The 19728-nt window shown below is 38.5% G+C and overlaps 1 protein-coding gene across 1 annotated transcript; it reads right to left on the bottom strand.

Annotated features, from left to right (window-relative positions):
• Positions 1-596: 596 nt before the first annotated feature.
• GLIPR1 (GLI pathogenesis related 1) lies at positions 597-18120 on the bottom strand. Its single transcript, XM_081060235.1, has 6 exons — positions 17839-18120; positions 16388-16633; positions 9332-9441; positions 3679-3764; positions 1133-1159; positions 597-1031 (listed from the first exon to the last, which is right to left on the bottom strand). The coding sequence occupies exons 1-6, from the start codon at positions 18010-18012 to the stop codon at positions 898-900; spliced, it is 777 nt and encodes a 258-aa protein (XP_080916361.1). The 5' UTR covers positions 18013-18120; the 3' UTR covers positions 597-897.
• Positions 18121-19728: the final 1608 nt, after the last annotated feature.

The following is a 19728-nucleotide window of genomic DNA, read 5'->3' as shown; positions in this document are numbered from 1 at the left end:
ACAGCCAGAAGTTGTGAGGGCTCTTCCCGATACCAGTACTTCAGGCTGGGGAACCTGGTGGGGGCTGGGGTCCCTCTCTCCTTCATGTGGAACCTCTGTGGCTGAGATCACTCCCAATTTTAAAACGGCCACACATGGGTGTGGGGCCTGCCTGTTTTGTGTCTCTGCCTCTCCTATCAGTCTTGACGTGGCTTCTTTATATCCTTAGTTATAAAACTTCTGTTCAGCTAGACTTCAGATGGTTCTCCATCCTGATTGTTTTATAATTTAGTTGTAATTTTGATGTGTTCACCAGATGAGGCAAGCGCTGCGTTTATGTACTCTGCCATCTTGGACCTCCTCATATAGAACTTTTCCTTAATTACAGGTATAGTTAGAGGGCTTGCTCTACATTTCCCTACAAGCTGATGGAAAAAGTACCAGAAATAGGTGTGATAACGGAGGATGTGATAATAGATGAAATAATAGGATGTGATAATGGCTGAGAGGTTCCACAATATGCTGTCTGCCATTGGTTAGTCTTTAAATATAATTATATCCCAGCATTTGATTTTCAGGAAAATAAATGCAGGTGTCTTTTTTTGTTTTTTTTTTTTAAGTGCTTTTTCTACTGCTAACAAGCAAACATCTAGGTTCGTTTCTTTTTGTAATCTCAGTTTATATTTTGTTCCAAGATTAAACAACCCACAAGCAAAAAAGAGCAAGGTCTCTTAAATCTCTTAATTACTATGGTATTTGGAGTCTGAGAACGTGATAAACCAGAAAGATGTCAAATTGCAAGAGAGTGAGGAAAACCAGATATGTAGAGTTTAATCTAGAGTAATTGCTATTTTTTTAAGAAGTCATATTGAATGAGTTTTTAATTTTTTTTTTCTGGATTGTATTAGTCCAAAAGAACTAAATGAGGCCATTTGTTCTTGACCAAATAATAGCACTCAGTATTAGTATCGGTGGACTAAAAATGAGGAAGAGAGATAGGTGTCTATTCCGTGGAGACAGTGGCCAGTCTGGATATACAATGGAGTAGTAACCTGTGAAACAAACATACAATATCCTCTTAAAACTGGTTCTCATAATGCAGTAATGTAATTCCAAAGATCTTAATGAAACAATTTAAGATTTATATACATACGTGTGACTTTGTCTCGCTGTGGGTTAGCTGTAAAGACAGAAGAAAACAATTTAAAAAGTAGGTTACCAGTAAGGCTTTTGTTTTATTTTGAAAAGCCAAGTCTCTAATTATAATTGTTAACTGTCGCTTTGGCTTTGTTGCAGTGATTGTCAAGATTTTTTTGTGCTACCTGCACTAACTTGATAGTTTCAAATCAACTTTTTTAATATGAACTTAATATATAAATTTTTTATATATCACTGTTAGAAATGGAAAATCATTTTACATACCATAATTACCAGATAATAAATACAATTAAAATAAAATTAAAACAGAATTTTAAAATAAAAATAAAGAATTAATAATAATCAGAGTGAGCAATTTATTAAAATATAATCCTGAAAAGAAATTCCTCCCTTAGAAGAATGATACTATTTATGATCGATCAACAGTAAAGACACATTGGTCTCTTCTCCCATTGACTCCACTAGTTAAATAGTCTTGTGTATCTTCAGTATGCCCAGCACATTTTGCAAAACTGTCCTGGTTTAGCCTCGATGGATATTCATTGAACCTATCAACACTATCGAGAAGACCACAAAAATTTTTTTCCTCCAGTGTTTGCCATAATTTGTCAGAGATGAAGTCTGTTTAAATAAATCTTTTATCCTCTAACCCTTACCCCCATGCAAGTTAGCATGTATTTTCCCTTTATTTTTCTTAAGAGTCCAGGGGCTTTTTATTATTGAACGTACAGCCTTAGTTTTCTGTATTTTATTCCACAAGGTTAGAGACCGTCTCAAGCTGGATCTCCAAGATCACAAGCTAAAACTCTAGCAATGTTCTTGTTGTTATCATTGTGTCATAACTAATTATGTAGATTTGCAAAACAAAAAAAAATATATATATATATTTTAGAAAACATGCAGTCTATTAGTGCTTATTTAGTAGCCAGAGTAGCCATCATAGATATAAAGTTAAATTAGGTTGGCATAATTCCTACATATTTGGGATTTAGAATCCAGTGGGAAAGACAGACAACTAACTATGGCAACAATTATTTAAATAATTTAAAATAACTATCCCAGTTTTCATCACTGATTTTATTCATGGGCATAAAAACATCACCTAAAAATTTTGGCGTAAAAAACCCCCCAAACCACTATGAGTAAATTCAAGATTTGGGATTACAGGGAGGATGAATTTGGGAAAAATGGATATTTATTGAGTACTATCATCTGCCATGTCCATGTTCAATATATATATGTTTACATGTTTATATATGTTTTTTTTTCTCTGAATTGTTTCACCAAAGCTGTGGTGAGGTACCATCATCATCTACATTTTGTTACTGAGGAAATAGGTCCAGACACTTGCCTGAGGTCACAACGGGGATATTGTTTCTAAAACCTATGACTTTAACTCGCAGGTTATACTGCCTAACTTGGGGGAAAAATGTGCTTTTTAGTATTGTAGCAACACGAAAGGAAAAATTCAGTTAGTATATTGCTACTCTTGGCATTCATTGCTCTGTGGCTACATGTTATTAAGTTCTCGTAACAAAACTGATAGGAGTGAAGTCAAGAATGGTTGAGCTGGGAGAGAAATGATTGGCTCAGAAAGTTGGTGAAAAAAGTGCTGCTGTACTTGGAGTAGTACACTGAACACTTGAGAGTTCAGTGTTTACAAATCAGGAGGAAGGGAACAAGCAGTTTAAAAGAATTTTATAATTCTAGACCTAGAAGGGACCTTAGAAAACATGTAAGCAGTGGGACACTTTCGCTAAACAAAATTTACACAGTTAAATTCGGTCCATGCTATCCCGCCCCTGCTCTAAGCGCCCGACCCCAGCCCTGGAGCTCTGAGAAGGTCAGTTGTTTACTGATGTGGACACAAAGGTACTACAGGATCTGCACAACTCCACTAGCTTAACAGGTTTCCTTCCTTCACACCACGGGAAAAAATGAGAAACGTACTGGGATGGAAAGGAATGTGTCTGGAAGAGGAACCATACATAAAGTCTTGGCCAATTATGTGTTAACAGTTCAAAGTTACAAAGCAGAATTTTGCCGGGAAGTTTTTACCAAAACACCCTTGACGTTATCGTCATTGGCCTTCTGCATTGTTCTTCATTAATTAGGTGCTGTGTTGCTAACAAAAAGTGCCACATTGCAGCTTTATTTCATTTGTTTAATTCTGTAGATGCAAGCCAAGACTGCCTTGGAAGGTAGTATCACAGAATTCAGAATTCTATTCCTTTGGCTGTCTTTGTTATACAAATTTTTGATTTTGTTGACATGAGCAAATCTTGGATCTACAGTTTCCAACATAAAGCTTTTTTTGTTTTTGAATTATTAGAGCTAAATGAAAAGGGTATTATTTACTTCCTTAAATTTATCTTAAACATACATTCATTCCTAGGACAATGAGCCCTTGGTTTGATTGCTACCTGATGCCAACTTCCCTAAAAATAGATATGAGGATAAAACACGTTTGTATTCTTAACTGTAGAAACTTACAGTAGTTCCCAACACATTGTGTTATCAGAGATTGTTTCTTTTACTCACCACAGAGATTGTCCAAACACATGTCGTTTTGGGGGCAAGCAGTGCAAGTGGATCCTTTTTTATATGGCCAAGTTGGATAATTTCCTCTATAAAATAGAAGAAAACTGTTCATTAGAAGAGATTTTTTTTTTCCAATTACAATTTACTATGAATCCTTGACTAAATCCATAGGATGAAAGTCCACAGATTCAGAGGGTTGGTAAGAGAAGTGGAATGAGGGAAGGAGAAATGGAAGCCTGCTGATATTTGGGTTCATTCTACGTGCCTCTGTCTAGGAACATGCCTTAATCTACATCATCTCATTTAGTTCTTAAGAGAACTCCGGGAGGAAGTTGTTTTTATTTTTATTTTAGAGACGAGGAAACTAAAGCTCTAAGAGATTAAGGAATTTGCCCCAAATCACAATGTATGTCAGAGTCAGAACGAGACCTAGATTTGCCTGGCTCCAGGGCAGTGCTCGCTCTGCTTACTGTCTGGCCTATGTGATAACTGCCATCCAAGCACTGTCCGCCTTAGAAAAGGCAGCATGACCCACTTTTACTCTCCTCAGTCTACAAGGCTCCATAGTTTTTATTGGATAAAAACTACCCATTTGTCTGTGTAGGTGCCTAACAAAAGAACATAAGCGATCATGGAATTTCTAAAGTGTCATTTGTTTTCACATAAAAGATGTGATGTGAATAATAGATAAAATTACTGAGTACTCCTCGTGTGCTAGGCACTATTCTAAGTATGAATGAATTCATCTTTACAGTGTCCATATGAGGATGATACAATTATTTATTTATCTCCATTCCATAGCTAGAGGCTGAGGCACAGAGTGTAAGGAATTGACCAAGGTCACAGACTAAAAAGTGAAATAATATCTGGACATTTTATGTCCCCATGAATATATTCTGAGTAGCAGTGATGAGAAGCTGTGTATTTGTTTCAGTGAACTTGCCACTGCTCTAATCCTTTGTGGAACTCTGCTTTTGGAAAGGAGTTCTTATCTTTTAGTGTCATAGTACCCTTTGGCAGCCTGAAGGAACCTATGAGCTCTTTCTGAAAATAGTTTTTAAATGCATAAAGTTCCTAGGATTATAAAGAAAACCAATTAAATTGATTATCAAAATGGTAAAAATATTTGATATAGTAACATCTGCTTATTAAGAATTAAATAAGATCTAGCAGGGAGTCTAATAATTACATTAATTTCAAAGTAGTGATGAATAAAACTATATTTTGTGATAATCTGCAGCAACTGGCAACTGGAATGTGATATGAAAATATCTGATATTTACAAAGATACAATAATTCTAATACAAAGTCACAGATGTTGCTGATATAACTGGAGTATTATCTTCATTCATAATAAAATGTTATTTTCAATAGAGGTTAGTGAAAATAAAGGTGTTACTTTTTTTCTAATCCAAGTTCATGGACTCCCCTAACACTATTATATATCCATTTACCTCCAAAGTTAAGAACTCGCCCTTTGGAAACATTATATTAACATCTCATTTCCAACCCACAATATATGTTCTAATCTCTTTTGGCTCCAAATTAAATTAGGTTACTTCAGAAATTAAATTTCCCCTCATGCTTACTCTACACTGTGGAAAATAGTTGAAGAAATGCAGGGGCGACTAATAACAAGGATAAACAATGTCCAAATGGACATTAATCATTGGAATATCTTTCATTGTTAAAAAGCACAATACTCATTGAGAGGTTAAGTTCTAGGATGTTTTACTAAAACCATTTATGCTACTTCATTCTTTGTTGAATTGTGCATCGCAAACTATAAAGAAGAGGAAAATTGCTACTTCAAAAACAAGCTAAAAAGAAGGCAGTTGTGAGTTCTAGGGAAATGGCAGAATTCATCTTGGGAGAAACATGACTGGCAGTCCTGGATCTGTCTAGACGGGAGTGACGGAGACAAAGGGACATAAGTCTTCTACCCAATAGAGAGGTGGGGAGTTTTAGTGTTTCCCCTGAGAGATAAAGAGTTGGGGCCCCCACTGAGGAAGAGAAAAGACGGATCTTTAAAGAAAAAGATAAATATGAGTGAGGGTCCCAAGGCAGTGGCAGCCAGAGTATACTAAATACTATACTATTTGACAGGATTGTCATTTCCTTTTCTGTGTTAAAATCCTCTCACACTAATCCACTACTCTGTTACACAGCATAGCCTTGCTCAGTAGGTCCTAGATGAATAAAGGAGAGTTGTTTCTGTGTTTGGGATAATAGACCGTGTTTCCCCAAACATAAGACTTAGCCAGACAATCAGCTCTAATGCGTCTTTTGGAGTGAAAATTAATATAAAAAATATACTATTTTACTATAAGACTGGGTCTTAGCTAATCTAAGACCGGGTCTTATCTAATCTAAGACCGGGTGTTATATTAATTTTTGCTCCAAAAGATGCATTAGAGCTGATTGCCCGGCTAGATCTTATTTTCAGGAAAACATGGTAGGTCAGAGAGATAAATAAATAATTGTATCATTCTCATATGGACACTGTAAAGATGAATTCATTCATACTTAGAACAGTGCCTAGCAGAGGAGGAGTATTCAGTAATTTTATCTATTATTGAAGCAACCAGGAGAGGGGTCAAAACTGCTGGGCACTGGAAACAAGCTGAGGGCGTCACTCCAGAGCTGGAATACAGGTGATGAAAAATTAAGCACATCACACCCCATTCTGAGGAAATCTCAGAAGTATTGGGGAGGATACTGAACTTCTTAGATTTACGCTGAATGGGGGCCTATGATGTTTTGTATACAGAAGAAACAAATAAGCTCAGAACGAAGTGAGGACCTTTCTAACTGGTCTCTGTACTTCCCACGTATACCCTCCAATCCATCCTCCACACTTCTTGCAGGCGGCTTGCCATAGGTAACGCAGGCTGTGTCACTCCCTAGCTTTAACTGTTTGGATGGCTTCCTCTTGTGATGTGAATGAAGTGAAATTAGCCATGCTGCTCAGGCCCTGTAAAATCTGAGCTGCCTTTCTCCGGAGTTGCGTCTCATTCAGGGGGCCAGGTACCCTGGTCTCCTGTCTGCTCTTTAATCCTCCCCATAGGAGCTTTGTAGTTGTTGTTTTCTCCACCAGACATCTGTTCTTGGAGTTATCTGTATTCTTGGAGTATCTGGTTCCTTTTCATTCTTCATGCCAAAGCCTAAATGTATCACTGAAAACTCTTCCTTGATCATTTTAGTTCAGATTAACGGCCCTGCCAATTGACAGTGTCGATTATAGTATTATTTCTATTTCCTTCATTACTCCTATCACAGTCAGTGATATTATTTATATTTTTTATTGCCTATCTGCGCCATAACTGTAAATTTCATAAAGGCAGGGACTGTGTTTGGCTTGTTGTCCTTTGAAGCTCAGTAAACAAATGTATTTGTTGAATAATTGAATGTATGAATACATTTATTTTTATGAATAAATGAATGTTACTCAGTCTTTATAGAAGCATTATAGCTGGTTATAAGTTTTATAACTTAATATTGTTTATAACGCTGAAGGTAAGTAAAGTGACTAAACCAGGAGAATTCACATTTGTATTTCATTATAACAACAATAACAATTATGAATACTTCTCAAACAATCATCATTGCCAAGCATTGCGTATACTTGGTGTTTTACATAGTTTTCTCATGTAATTTTCATAGCTACTCAATAAATAGTAGGCACTGTTGTTAGGCTGATCTTTGAGAGAGGAAACTGAGATTCAGAGAGGTTAAGTAACTCACCTGAGATCACACAGTAAGTGAACTAAAGTAGTAGATCACAAGAGCCTGTATGTTAAGCATTAAGCTATATAAATGTCATGAAAAGTAACCACTGATTGACATGGCTTTGGCTAGTTTTTCCTGGGTTTCCCTTATTTTCTGACTCTGGGGTTTTAAGTAAAAGTTTTTATCTTCTGAACGACACCTGATTTTTAGTCTCCTCACTTCCACCCACAGACTATCAAACATCTCTTCTGAACATTACTTCAGGAAAGAGAGAGAGGTTTCTTCTAATAAATCTTCACGAATGCCAAGCATTGGTAAAATCCAAATGAAATTTGAGGGCAACATTAAAGAAAAAAATTGTTATATATGTAAAAGGGTTAAAAGCTTCTAAATATAAGCAACTACCATGTTTCCCTGAAAATAAGCCCTAGCTGGACAATCAGCTCTTATGCATCTTTTGGAGCAAAAAGTAATATAAGAGTTGGTATTATATATCATATATTATATTATGTTATATTATACCTGGTCCTATATTAAAATAAGACCAGGTCTTATATTAATTTTTGCTCCAAAAGTCTGGCTAGGTCTTATTTTCGGGGATACGCGGTGCCATAAGTCATTAAGAAAATCACTCTAGTAGAAAAATGAGCATATCATATGACTCACAAAAGAAGGAATATTAATAGATGTAAAAGATAATCACGAGTAGTCAAAGAGATGCAAAAGAAAACATGAAATGCCATTTTTATCAAATTAGACAGTGCTGGGAAATGATAATATCCAGTACTGATGAGGAAGTATAAATTGACATAATAATAGTGGAGGACAATTTTACACTATGTATTTTTAAAAAACTTAAAAATGATCACAACTTTTACTTAGTATACCATTTCTAGGAATTGTAAGGAAATAGATGTAACCAAAGACTTATATTCGAGGTTGTTCATCATAGATTAGAAAAAAAAAAGACAGGGAACAATCAAATTCTTCAGTAGGATGAGCTGTTGTGTGATCATCAAGAGCCAGACAGCCCAGGTCACCGTCCAGCCGCGACATTCACTAACTATGGGACTTTGGGCAGGCCACTCATCCCGTCAGTGCCTCCGTTTTTTTATCTGAAGCCGAGGCAGTAACAGGACCTATCTCACAGGCTTTTTGGGAAGGTTAAAGGAGTTAATACATGCGAAGCACTGAGAGCGGTCCTTAGCACATGGTAAGCATTAGACAAGCATCATCGCTCATGTATTTTATAGCGATTGATGTCATGCTTAAAATTCTAATGACAGGGAAATGCTCATCATGGTATAATTTTAAGTAAAAAAATGGAAAACGTGTTTTTCCAATATGATCTCAGTTTTCTAAATATATGTATGAGGCATAAGTACACATATGTAAGTTTAAAGGACGATGAGGGAGATGTCATGTGTCTTCCCCATTTTCCAAACAGAGAAAAACTGCATCCACTTCAAAAACAAGACTGTCAAAAGTAAATGAAATAAGTTATGTAAACTGAGGAATTCAATTCAGAGTTATGTTTGTTTTGAAAATTTTGTAAAGATTGCCAAGTTTTTAATAAGCCAATAAAGGCAGTAATATCGACCCTCCCATTTTTGTGCTGTACCATATCAATTAATCTGTGTCCCTGAAAACATTTTAGTCTTGCTACTCTTAAAAATATGTTTGTGTTTTCAGGTAGTATTTATGAAGGGTGTACACACACACACACACACACACACACACACACACAAACACACATACAAAGAAAAATGTACCAGAATGTTAATGGAACAGATCTCTGGGCAGAAAAATTAAGGGTCATATTAACTTTCTTTTCTACACTTTATTTCGATTTTCTGTAATGAAGATAAATACTTTTAAAATAATTTTTTAAAAAATTCAGAAAGAGGTTGATTTGGGCACTTACGCTGGTCCATAGTTGCATATAAAATGTGCTGCGTTAGAAAAGCCAACACCAGAAACGCGAGGACAAAAGTGTACTGCACAGCCAACTTTGTAACTATCTGCCCAAACAACCTGAAAGAAAATGGATTTTTAATAAGCGAAAGATATAAAACGCACATTTGAGTATGATTAGGCCTTCATAAACGTGGTGAGGTATACACGCTCTAGTTAGGTCACTTACCACCAGGGAGGTTTTTAGATGCTCAGAACAAGACTTGTAAATTATTATGAATGGTGTGTGTGTCTGTGTGTGACCTAAACATATAATGAATAACAGACAATTTTGACAGTGCAGTGAAGAAATAAAACAGAGTAACATGGTAGAGAGTGACTGATAGGGAGGAGAGGGGGCTGCTTTAACTTGGGTTTTCAGGGAAGACGTCTCTGGGGAGGTGGTATCTAAGCTGGAGAACGAGGAAGAGGCATCCCTCAGAATGCCAGTGAAGGACAATTAGATGATGGAGGAAGAGCATTCCCTGCAGAGGGAGCCCACGGGGCGGAGGTCCTGAGATGTGAGTGGCGGAAGGAAGGCCAACAGAGCTGGGATCCAGTGAGTGGGGGAGGGTCCAAGGCAATGAGGTCAGAAGCAGAGGAGCAGGTCCTGGGGAATCTCGTAGGTAAATGAGTGATAGGCTCTTTTTCACATCAGAGGAGGATCCCAGTTTTTTATGCAGTAAATGGACTGAGAAAAGCAAGGGAAGAAAGAGGGAGGGGACTTGGGAGGCTGTCTCAGTGGTACAAGACAGAGAAGAAAGAGATCACACGTGGATGAAGGTAGTGGAGCTTGTAAGAACTGATCAGGTTCATGGTTCAGCTTAGAGGTAAAGCGGAAAGGATTTTCTTTTTCTTTGAGTGTGGGGCAAGAGGGAAAGAGAAAAATCAAGTTAATGTCTTGGGCCCAAACACCTTTGTGGAGGTGGGGAAAACTACAGAGGGATGATGGGTGGGAGCATGCATAAGGTTTTCTGCTCAAGTCGTGTTACTTTTGAGAAGCCTGTCAGAGGTCCAAATGCAGGCTGACTTGGCAGCTGGATAGAAACATCTGCAGGTCAAGACTAGAGATACAAATCTGGAACACATGGGACTAGAGTAGATCACACAGGCACAGATAATAGCAGAGAAAAAGTAAATGAAAGCATGGGATAAAGAACAACTGCCAGCAAAGCAGATTAAAAGGAGCGAGCGGTCAGTGACATTGGAGGGAAACCAAGAACAGCCAGCTCTAGGGAGCCGGACCCCATGATCAGAGGAGCTGCATACTTGGTTTAATTCAATGCTGTCACACATTTTAGCACCTTTAGTGCCAGTTTTCCCTTATTTTCAAACAAGGGACTCCACATTTTCATTTTGCACTGGGCCCCACAAATTATATATAGCTTGTCTCAACATAGAGTGGAATCATAGAAGCCTAAAGAAAAATGTGTTTAAAAGCACTTACAAAGTATTTTAAAAATGTTAAAAAAGTATTTAAAAGCCATTTAAAGCACTCCTTTTTAAAGTGATAGTAAACTGCATTTTAAATGATTTTTTACTCATCAATTGTTTTGCACCTTTGTGACAATTGTGCCGAAGTTGGGGGATGCAAAAGTGAGTGGGCTGGAGCCAGTGGATGCCTAGAGAAAGGTCATCATGAAACCATTTCGCAGGGTTCTGACCACTCTGCAAAGGAAGCAAAGGGTGCTAAAGACATAGAGCATGGGCCCTGCCCAGAATTGGTCAGGCGGAAATGAAGCTGGAGGGAACGGGGCTGAGACCCCGCAGTCTTCCAGCAGAGGGCGCCATCCACCGATGAATCCAAGGTGAGAAAGGCTCAGAACTGACCCAAGGTCATTGTGGCTGCAGAAAATGATCAAGATCACTTTTCAAAAAAAATCAGTAAAAACCGCTCCCCGGGGAGAGAGCATAAACTAAGGGATGAGGGGAGCCGAGGATGGAGTCTGAGCTTCTCTAAGTCTTAAAGGTCGGGTAGGAGGCGGAGGAGGGTCGACGGAGTGTTGGCCAAGCGTCAGGGAGTGCAGCTGCTCCGCCTTCTGTCCTCCTTGGTTTGGCAACTGGGGAGGATCTGGGAAGGCAGCTACTGGTGCTCTCTTTGGGCAGGGACAGCCCGCCCTGCTCCCTGATCCAAGTAGGGTGTTTTCCTTTCATCTCACACCCAGGAATCCCCTGGAACCAAATGGTTTGGCCTCTATCTCTTTAAGAGGTCCTAGCTTTATGGCCGTTAATTCTCAGGTTTGTTCCTTGTACTTTTACTTTCCAATCAGTTTTCTATTTATTAAACAAAAAGTCTTAATTTCTATTCACTGCATCTCAAAATGATTTTACCTGTTTAAAATGCACATTTCTGGACTCATCTCAGATGGACTGGCTGAATCAGAATTGTCCTTGAAATCTGTATTCCAACAAGTTCCTCTGGTGATTCTTATGCATGCTAACTGGGTTCACTGTTGCCTATGAATTCCTTTTACTATTACTTTAGCTCATTTTGTATATTTTTATCCTTTGGTCTTTGAGCACCTTCTTCCTGGGTTGATGTATCTCAAGTATTTTTAATCTTTGGGTTCACCCCTCAACTTTCAACGTTTTATGCTATTCTTCCATATTCTACTTTATTTTCGATTTCTGGTCTCTTTTTTCCAACAGTGTGCAAATGCATGTTAGTATTCATTTTGTGTTTTAGTTGGTATCTTTTTGTAAAAGTCAGGTTGTAATTAACATACAGTAAAATCCATCCTTTTTAGATGTACTGTTCTATGAATTTTGTCAAAAACATGTATTTGTGTAGCTTTATTCATATTCAAGAGCTAGAGCCATCACTCCCTCAAGTTCCCTTGTGCCCCTTTGTAGTCAGGCACTATCCCATCCCCAGCCCCTTGCAATTATTAATCTGGTTTTTGTCTCTGTACTTTTGCCTTTTCCAGAAGGTTATACAAATGGGATTGGTTTAAATGTAGCTTTTGAATCTAGCTTCTTTCACTTAACATAAGCATTTGAGATTCATATTGTCGAATCCATTCATAGTCCCTCTTTTTCATTGCTGAGTTGTATTTATTGCATGGATGTACCACACTTTATTTGTCCATTCAAATTGGTCTCTTTTTAAAAGCTTCCTGGGTATTCAACTTCTGGGTTCAATTTATGAGCTCTGGAGCTACAAAGCCTGAGTTCATATCCCAGCTCAGCCACTCACTGTGTGACCTTGGCATTAGTTTCCTTGTCTATTAAACGAGGATAATACCAACTCAGCAGGCTTATTTTGACATTTTAAATGGGCTAATAAGAAAGTGCTTAGAACAGCTTCTGGAACATAGCAAACACTCAGCAAATGTTCATGTTTACTTCTCTTAAAGCTAGTTTTTTTCTACTTTACAGTTTTTGAGATTATATTTTATCAGGCAGATTCCTGTTTTTTTTGTTTGTTTGTTTGTTTTGTTTTGTTTTTCCATTTCTTTTAATATGGTAAACAAAAACTCCCACAATTATAAAAAAATAAGAGCTCCTCATTATTGAGAAATTACCCAGTGCCGGGGTAGTGTGAAGCACTTTACATGCAGCTTCATCTTCAGCCTCATAACAAATCAGTAAGTAGGTGTTGCCCCTGAGTTTTACAGATGAAACTTGGAACCTCATTCTCCCTGACCAGGAAGTACTGTGAGGACAGCCCACGGCCTAAGCAAGATGACTTCGGAGTGCTTTGCCTTTTAGCAGAACCAGGAATGACTCTATGCCTTTCTAACAGAGATGTTTCATTTGGGGAAGTCCGTGGAGGCAGGCATGCCTCTCCCTTCTGGCTAACAACCCCTTCCCACCACTTCCCCTGTCCGTTCTTTAGTTCGTTATCAGATATGATAATCTTGCAGAGTATAAAAAGCCAGCTAGAGAAACTGTGAAACATGTCACACTTGTATTGGTTCTGAGAGTGTAAAAACTAACAAAAATTTCAAGAGGGTTGGGGTGGAGGGTGGGTGGGGAGGAGTGCGGGGATAAAAACAAAAATGAGACCAATAGTGCCATCTAGTGGGCATTCTCAATGCTACCAAACCTAAACTGCTGCCCCGCCCAGGTATTTAAGTTAAACTATTTCCAAACTTGGCAAAGCTGAACTGAGGGCAACAACATATCTAATTTGAATAACCTTCCATATTTATATACCAACATTCTCCCACAATGCAAATCTATTTTTGGTGAAAACAGCTGAAATGTTGGGTTAACATGTCAAGAACTCTCACACCTTTTAATGAGGCAATAATAGATCTGAATTTATTGTTTTTATATTGTACAACTACCCTTTATGGGCCACAATCTGAAAGTAGCTTGCTTTGTGTTAATAGAAGATGAAAATAGGTGGGAGGTTATAATATCTACTTGAGGTAGTTTCCAGCATGAATTTAGAATGACAACTGAGTAGTCTTGAATGTTCCCAGCAAAGTTTCATGCAAGGATGAAGACAGACAGTCTTTAACTAAGCTGTCAGAGCCTTTTCCAAATATAACTGGAGGAAAATCCGCTCATGGAAGAGATCTGACTTTTGTTCAATGCTTATTACATACTAGTACTTTACTACATAACTTACATACATCATATTATTTAATTCTTACAACGCACCTGATACCCAAATCCCAACTCTTCCTCTTACTGACTAAATTACATTGGGAAAACAACTTCTTAACCTCTTGGAGGCTGTTTATTCATCTATAGAGAATAGTGCCTTTCTCAGAGGTTTGTGGTGAGGATTGAATAAGATCTTAAACGTAGAGAGCTGAGTACCACACTCTCTTAAAAAGTGATTGCTGCTGATGCATCTTCCCAGACCCAGGGAGTCCGTGGAAATGGCTGCATGAGGAAGGTCCCTCTTCTGAATTGGGGATGGAATATAGTGGTCCCTTAAGATGAACAGGTTAGGATCACTCGGCTTGGGCTCTGATATCTGTGTGCCAGGAAATGGATTTTAGGAAATGAGTTTTCTCACGTCCAAAATATTAGCCCTCCTTTTTGCCTCTAGATATAAGGGGAAATTTTACAAGCAAGATTAGTTAATTTGGGGAGGGTGCGCTCTAAAATTGCAGGCCTATGTGACATAAAATCAAGTTTTGGCTCTCTGGAATGATGGACATAGAATGCCCTAACTGGCATAGTTTACGAGTCTGTTGTCAGTTTAACAGCCTTCTGATCTCTATAATTGGTATGCTGAGCTCTTGGCCATTATTCTGAAGTACCAGGCTCACATGTACACACTGTATACCTTCTAGTCTTGTTCATGTTGCCTGGAGTTCTTCTCCCTTTCCTTTTCATTTGACAAACTCTCACTTCGTTTTCAAGAACAGACTCATGTCTCCTGCTCTATGAACAACTCTTATGTCTCCATATCTCCCTTTGGCCAGATAAGATGCTCTGTCCTCCTTGCTCCCATGGCACTTTGTTAGTTTCTCTAAACTGTGCCAGCCATGCACTATAATATGTCCATTTACACATAGTATGTCTGTCCCAAAAGAAGGTCAGCTCCTAAGGGTCCTTCCCAGCTGTGTCCCTCATTACCCTGCCCACTCCGCAGTTCTCTTCACACAACTGCTTCTCTGGGATTGTACTCCCCAGTAAAGTGTTAGCACATAAGCTATTGTCTCAGGTTCTGTTTTTTAGGAATCTGGACCAAGACATATGACCAGTGTCTTACAAAGTGCGTGGTGTAGGGGAGAAGCGTAAACACTGCCTGAATGAGAGCTGCCACCCTCAAACTGACAATTATTTCTGGATATTTTAACACCGTAATGCATAATGGCACAAGTACCATTTGTAGGCATTCTGGATTTAGCTTTCTTGTCCCCTAGGACTTGTGGCAATCCAACAAAATTTATTTTCTGGACAAATTTGCTTGTAAACATAAACCAAAATTGATGATTTATGGCATAAGTCTAGGGAACGCTTACTTATATTTCCAAGGAACAGACTAATGCTCCTGATGATTTCATAGCCCCTCCTTTTTTACAATAATCTTGAGATGACAATTGCACTGAAATCAGTCTTTTCCTTCTCATCATAATAATCTGTAACTGTGCTAAACTTATTTTACCTGTAACAATACCAGTGAGATCAAAGCCTTTATAAGGCTGAACTACATTTGCTCTTTAAAAATGCCGGATATTCCAAGTTAACTGCCTTGTTAGAAATGTTTTAGAAATGCCATCATACCTCATTTCAACAAATTTTGGTACATTCAAACGAGTCAAACATAGGTTAAGTACCTTTAGTTCTTGGTTTCACAAGGAGTGCCAGGAAATAAAAGCAAATAAACAAAATGTGTCCAGGGTAAGAAGGCAGCATAGTAAGAAAACTTCAGAAGAAGCTACCTAGGGATTTCTTTTCATCATGTGGCAAACTTGAGTTAGGGTTAGAAAACTAAAACCAGCTTGAGGGAAAAAAAATCTCAGTGGGAGGCTCTGAATGGGGCTTTGGGACTAATACCATTGATTTGGGGGCAGAAAAGCCACAGGATGGTTTCTACAAGTTTATACTTGGCCTCTCCATATGGGGTGGGACTTGTTTTATTCCTTTTTGTGGTACTTAATAGGTTGTCAGTCCATGTTTTAAAGAATAAGAGGATATGAAAGCATCACTTCTTATTGATGCTTCTGTCTGAGACGCTTATTTCTCCAATTTTTATAATCCCAAAACAACTGCCTCAAATTTTATATGGCACTCATACGTGAAAGTCCATTCACTCATAAGGTCCTTTGATTGCTTGCAAATGGAATAAAGCCCCAAGGAAAGATAGCTGTTATCAAAATTATTCAAAGCGTTGGTGGGCCTTACATTTTACCTGTGTCCACACAACTAAACTCCTCCATTACATCCTCTAGTATTAGAGTCTGCTCCATTTATTCATTTTTAAAAGTAAAAATAACCCCTCCTCTCTCATATTTACAGATGCACTATCTTCCTGTCTATTTTCTTAACACCAGATTCTAGTTTTCTCCACATCCCTAAAAATAAAGTTTCAAAAGTAGAACACAGGGCAGATCCTTACCTGAGTGTAATGGCCACAGACCTTATCGCATTTCCGACTCTCGAAGTCATAGGATTGAATTTCATTGTACCAGCTTGTGATGGCCGAAGACACAGAAAAGATGGAGAGAGACCCAGTCCAGATGTTTTCTCCCAGTGAAGTGAAATTTGGGTGCAGCTTGTGGGGTTGCTGCAGCTGTGTATTATGTGCAAATTGACAATTTCTTGCCCATGCTTTTGCAACCTGGGCTAGTACTGAGTCCCAAGTCTGCAAAAATAAACATTAAAGAACAGGAGGGTCAAAAATGGAACCTGTTATCCAGCCATGTAACTGGAGTGAGTATAGTGGGAATTTGAATGGAGCGTGAGGCGTGGTGACAAGAATAGAGAAGGAACCACTCACTGCACATAGGTCCTTTCTATCAATATGGTCTTCGAGTATTTACTAGAGCTGGTAGGACACATGATCATCTAGTTTTGCAGAATTCAGAATTTAAGTGACAGACACTGAGGATCTATTACAGGTTCCCCCCCGCTATCTGAAAGTAGAGCAGACATACGAAACCTTTGGTAAGCCAAAATGGTATAAAGCGGAGAAGCAATTACCTTAGGACACATCTTGCTAATGGAGGTACAAAATAAATTGAGATAAAGCACAGGTGCTCACAGACATAGGTCAAAGCAATGGCGGCTTGAGGCTGAGATGCTGAGTGGGGTTCCTGGGAAGGAGCTTGGCGAGGCCACTCTCTCTGCTCAGGGTGCACGCTGCCTCTGTGAGGGCTAGAAAACATACACTGCACGCTATTTTTGCTCTCTGCATTGTTTTTTGTTTGTTTGTTTGTTTTTTTTTTTTTATAGAAACGAAATCCACTTCAGATTTCTTTCAGTTAAACAAAAACAAGTACTAATGTAGGTCTTTTGTAAAAGCGAAGTGACGTAAAGTGAACTGTCGAAAAGCAGGGGATACCGGTATGTGCAAAATACTGTGCTGTGTTTTATATATTTTATATAACTTAATAACCACAATACTTTGTTGCTTAAGCGTCTCAGAGCCACACAGCTGGGATGTAAACCCAAGCGAGACTGAATCAAAATTCCTTCTTTTCCCCACACTCCACGTGTCTTTCTGAGAAAGTCAATACCTTGCTGGCACCGAAAAAAAGTAAACTAGAGACAAAACAAACAAACCAAAAAGCACCTCACAAAACTTAGAAGAAAGAAACAAAAAAGAGAAGTACAATCTATAACCAGAGGACAGGAAGTGTCCAAAAGAGAAGTAAAATGTACTGGCTGAGCTCCTTGATAGAGCTCCACTAGGTTTGTTTTGATCACAGATGGTGACTTTACCGACCACATTAACCACAATAAAAAAAAAAAAAATCACTCAAGGTGACCAAGGATTTACCTCCCACACTGATACACATTACTTGTTTTTGACTAACTTAATGCCACACACACTGATAATTTCCTTACCATGTAGAGCATATCACTGGCTCTTGGCTTCACCTCTGATCGGAATTTGTTATGAATTCGAACACAGTCTTTGATAAATGTTTCGTTGTTGATATCTGGTAAGCCATTTGCTGGATACGAGTAACTGGAGATTACAGAAACCGTCCAGGCTGTCATAGCGAGTGTGACTCGCATCCTCAGTCTGGCGTGGAGCCCCCGGAGGCTGGAATCCAGAGGCGCCGCCGGTTCTGAGACTGTGCTTGTCTCTCTCTGTTTTGCAAAGCACAGCCTACTTCAGCTGTGAGAGAACAGAAAGTAGAACATGAGTTCATCACAAGTTTGAAAAAATGGGTTTCTCCATATATGGTGTGCAGCTCCTTTTGTGCTCTTAACTGTCTTTTCAGTGGTTCTCAGTGACACCGCACCTATTACAACATAGATTTTTATGAGGCTGAGTCAGATTTTTGTTTGAGTTGGGGGATGCTTCCAAAGGAAATTGTGGAATCTCCAGAAATAACAGTCTCAATTTTTGCAGAGGTTCTGGTGGTTAAGTAAAAACACATCTTTTACTTCTATAAATGTTTTGCAAAATGCTTTTTAAAATTGTTTTTTAAAGATTCATATCAGCACACAGTGGTTGGACTATCTAGTTAACATCTTAACTTGACCTAGATGTATCCTTTTACATACATGATGAGCTCTCTTATTTCTTGGGGAGAGATGATGTAGAATTCCTTATACCCCTATATATCCCTCTCTAATTTGATTCCAGAAATATTTAGGCTCCAAAAGGCTCTACTTAACCTATTGTATTGAGAATGAGAATGGGTAGGTGGGGATGGACAAAGATAAAGGATCCAGAAAGGGAGAAAGACTATACTATTTATCAACCAAACACAAACATGTTGCTGTTATATGGTCTGTGTGATAATACTGCACGCCATAATAATAACTTGGTATAAGCCAGTTTTATGTATGCCAGTGTACGATATTGATTGGACCACTAAGTTTGCAAACTTTCCTCTGTGCACTTACATGGTGAAAAGTTCATGAACTTAATTGTCTGACCCCTGTATACAAGTGAACTCTAATCTATATCCTATGAACAATTAGTTAGCTCTGAAGTACTTGAGTCAGAAATCTGCACTCCAGAGGTGATTTTAACACTTCAGAGATGGTTATGAAAGTTGACACCAGAGTTTGTTAATTAGAATAGAAAATGGTCAAGAATAATTTCTACTGGTGAAGTGAGTAGCATTCAAGATGGATGGTTTGTAGGAATATTGGACATGCCCTCCTTCCATTGCACAAATAAGGTGTCAAGAAGCAGCCAATCACAGTTCTCTAGAGGTCAGTCCTGCCTTGACTCTGACCTGACTTGATACCTGGCCAGTCCTCATTTCAAATGTCTTTCAAGTGAGCCTCTCATACACTTGTATGGTTGGAGTGTCTAAGGACAGAGCAGAACTGTTTTTATAACTGTTTACTAATGAATGTTTAGCCATTTAACAGGATTTGTCTAACCAGCATCCACTGCATGAGGTTACCCATTTGATGAACAGAACCGATGTTTGAGGCCATGTTAGTTTAGGTCAATTGGCAGCAGTGATGACAAGTACCAAGCTAGGCTTTTTCATATTATTTCATCTCACAATGCTCTCACAATAACTGTGTGAGATAATATATCATTATCTCTACTTTACAGATGACAATATTGAGACATAAAGAGGTTAAATAATTGGACCAATAGCATGACATGAGTATAGGGTGTGTCTGATTGCAAATCCTGTTCCTAGTTGCTAAAACACAAGTTCTGTAAATTGTCAGATTTCTCTAAGCCCTGGGTGCAGTCTTGCCCCTCGCCCATCCTTGCCAGACCTGCATAGACCAGTTTTAACAAGAATCCCGCCA

The sequence above is a fragment of the Rhinolophus hipposideros genome (assembly GCF_964194185.1).
Source record: "Rhinolophus hipposideros genome assembly, chromosome: 9".
In the NCBI taxonomy this organism is placed as follows: Eukaryota; Metazoa; Chordata; class Mammalia; order Chiroptera; family Rhinolophidae; genus Rhinolophus; species Rhinolophus hipposideros.
This window is presented reverse-complemented; position numbering and strand designations above follow the sequence as displayed.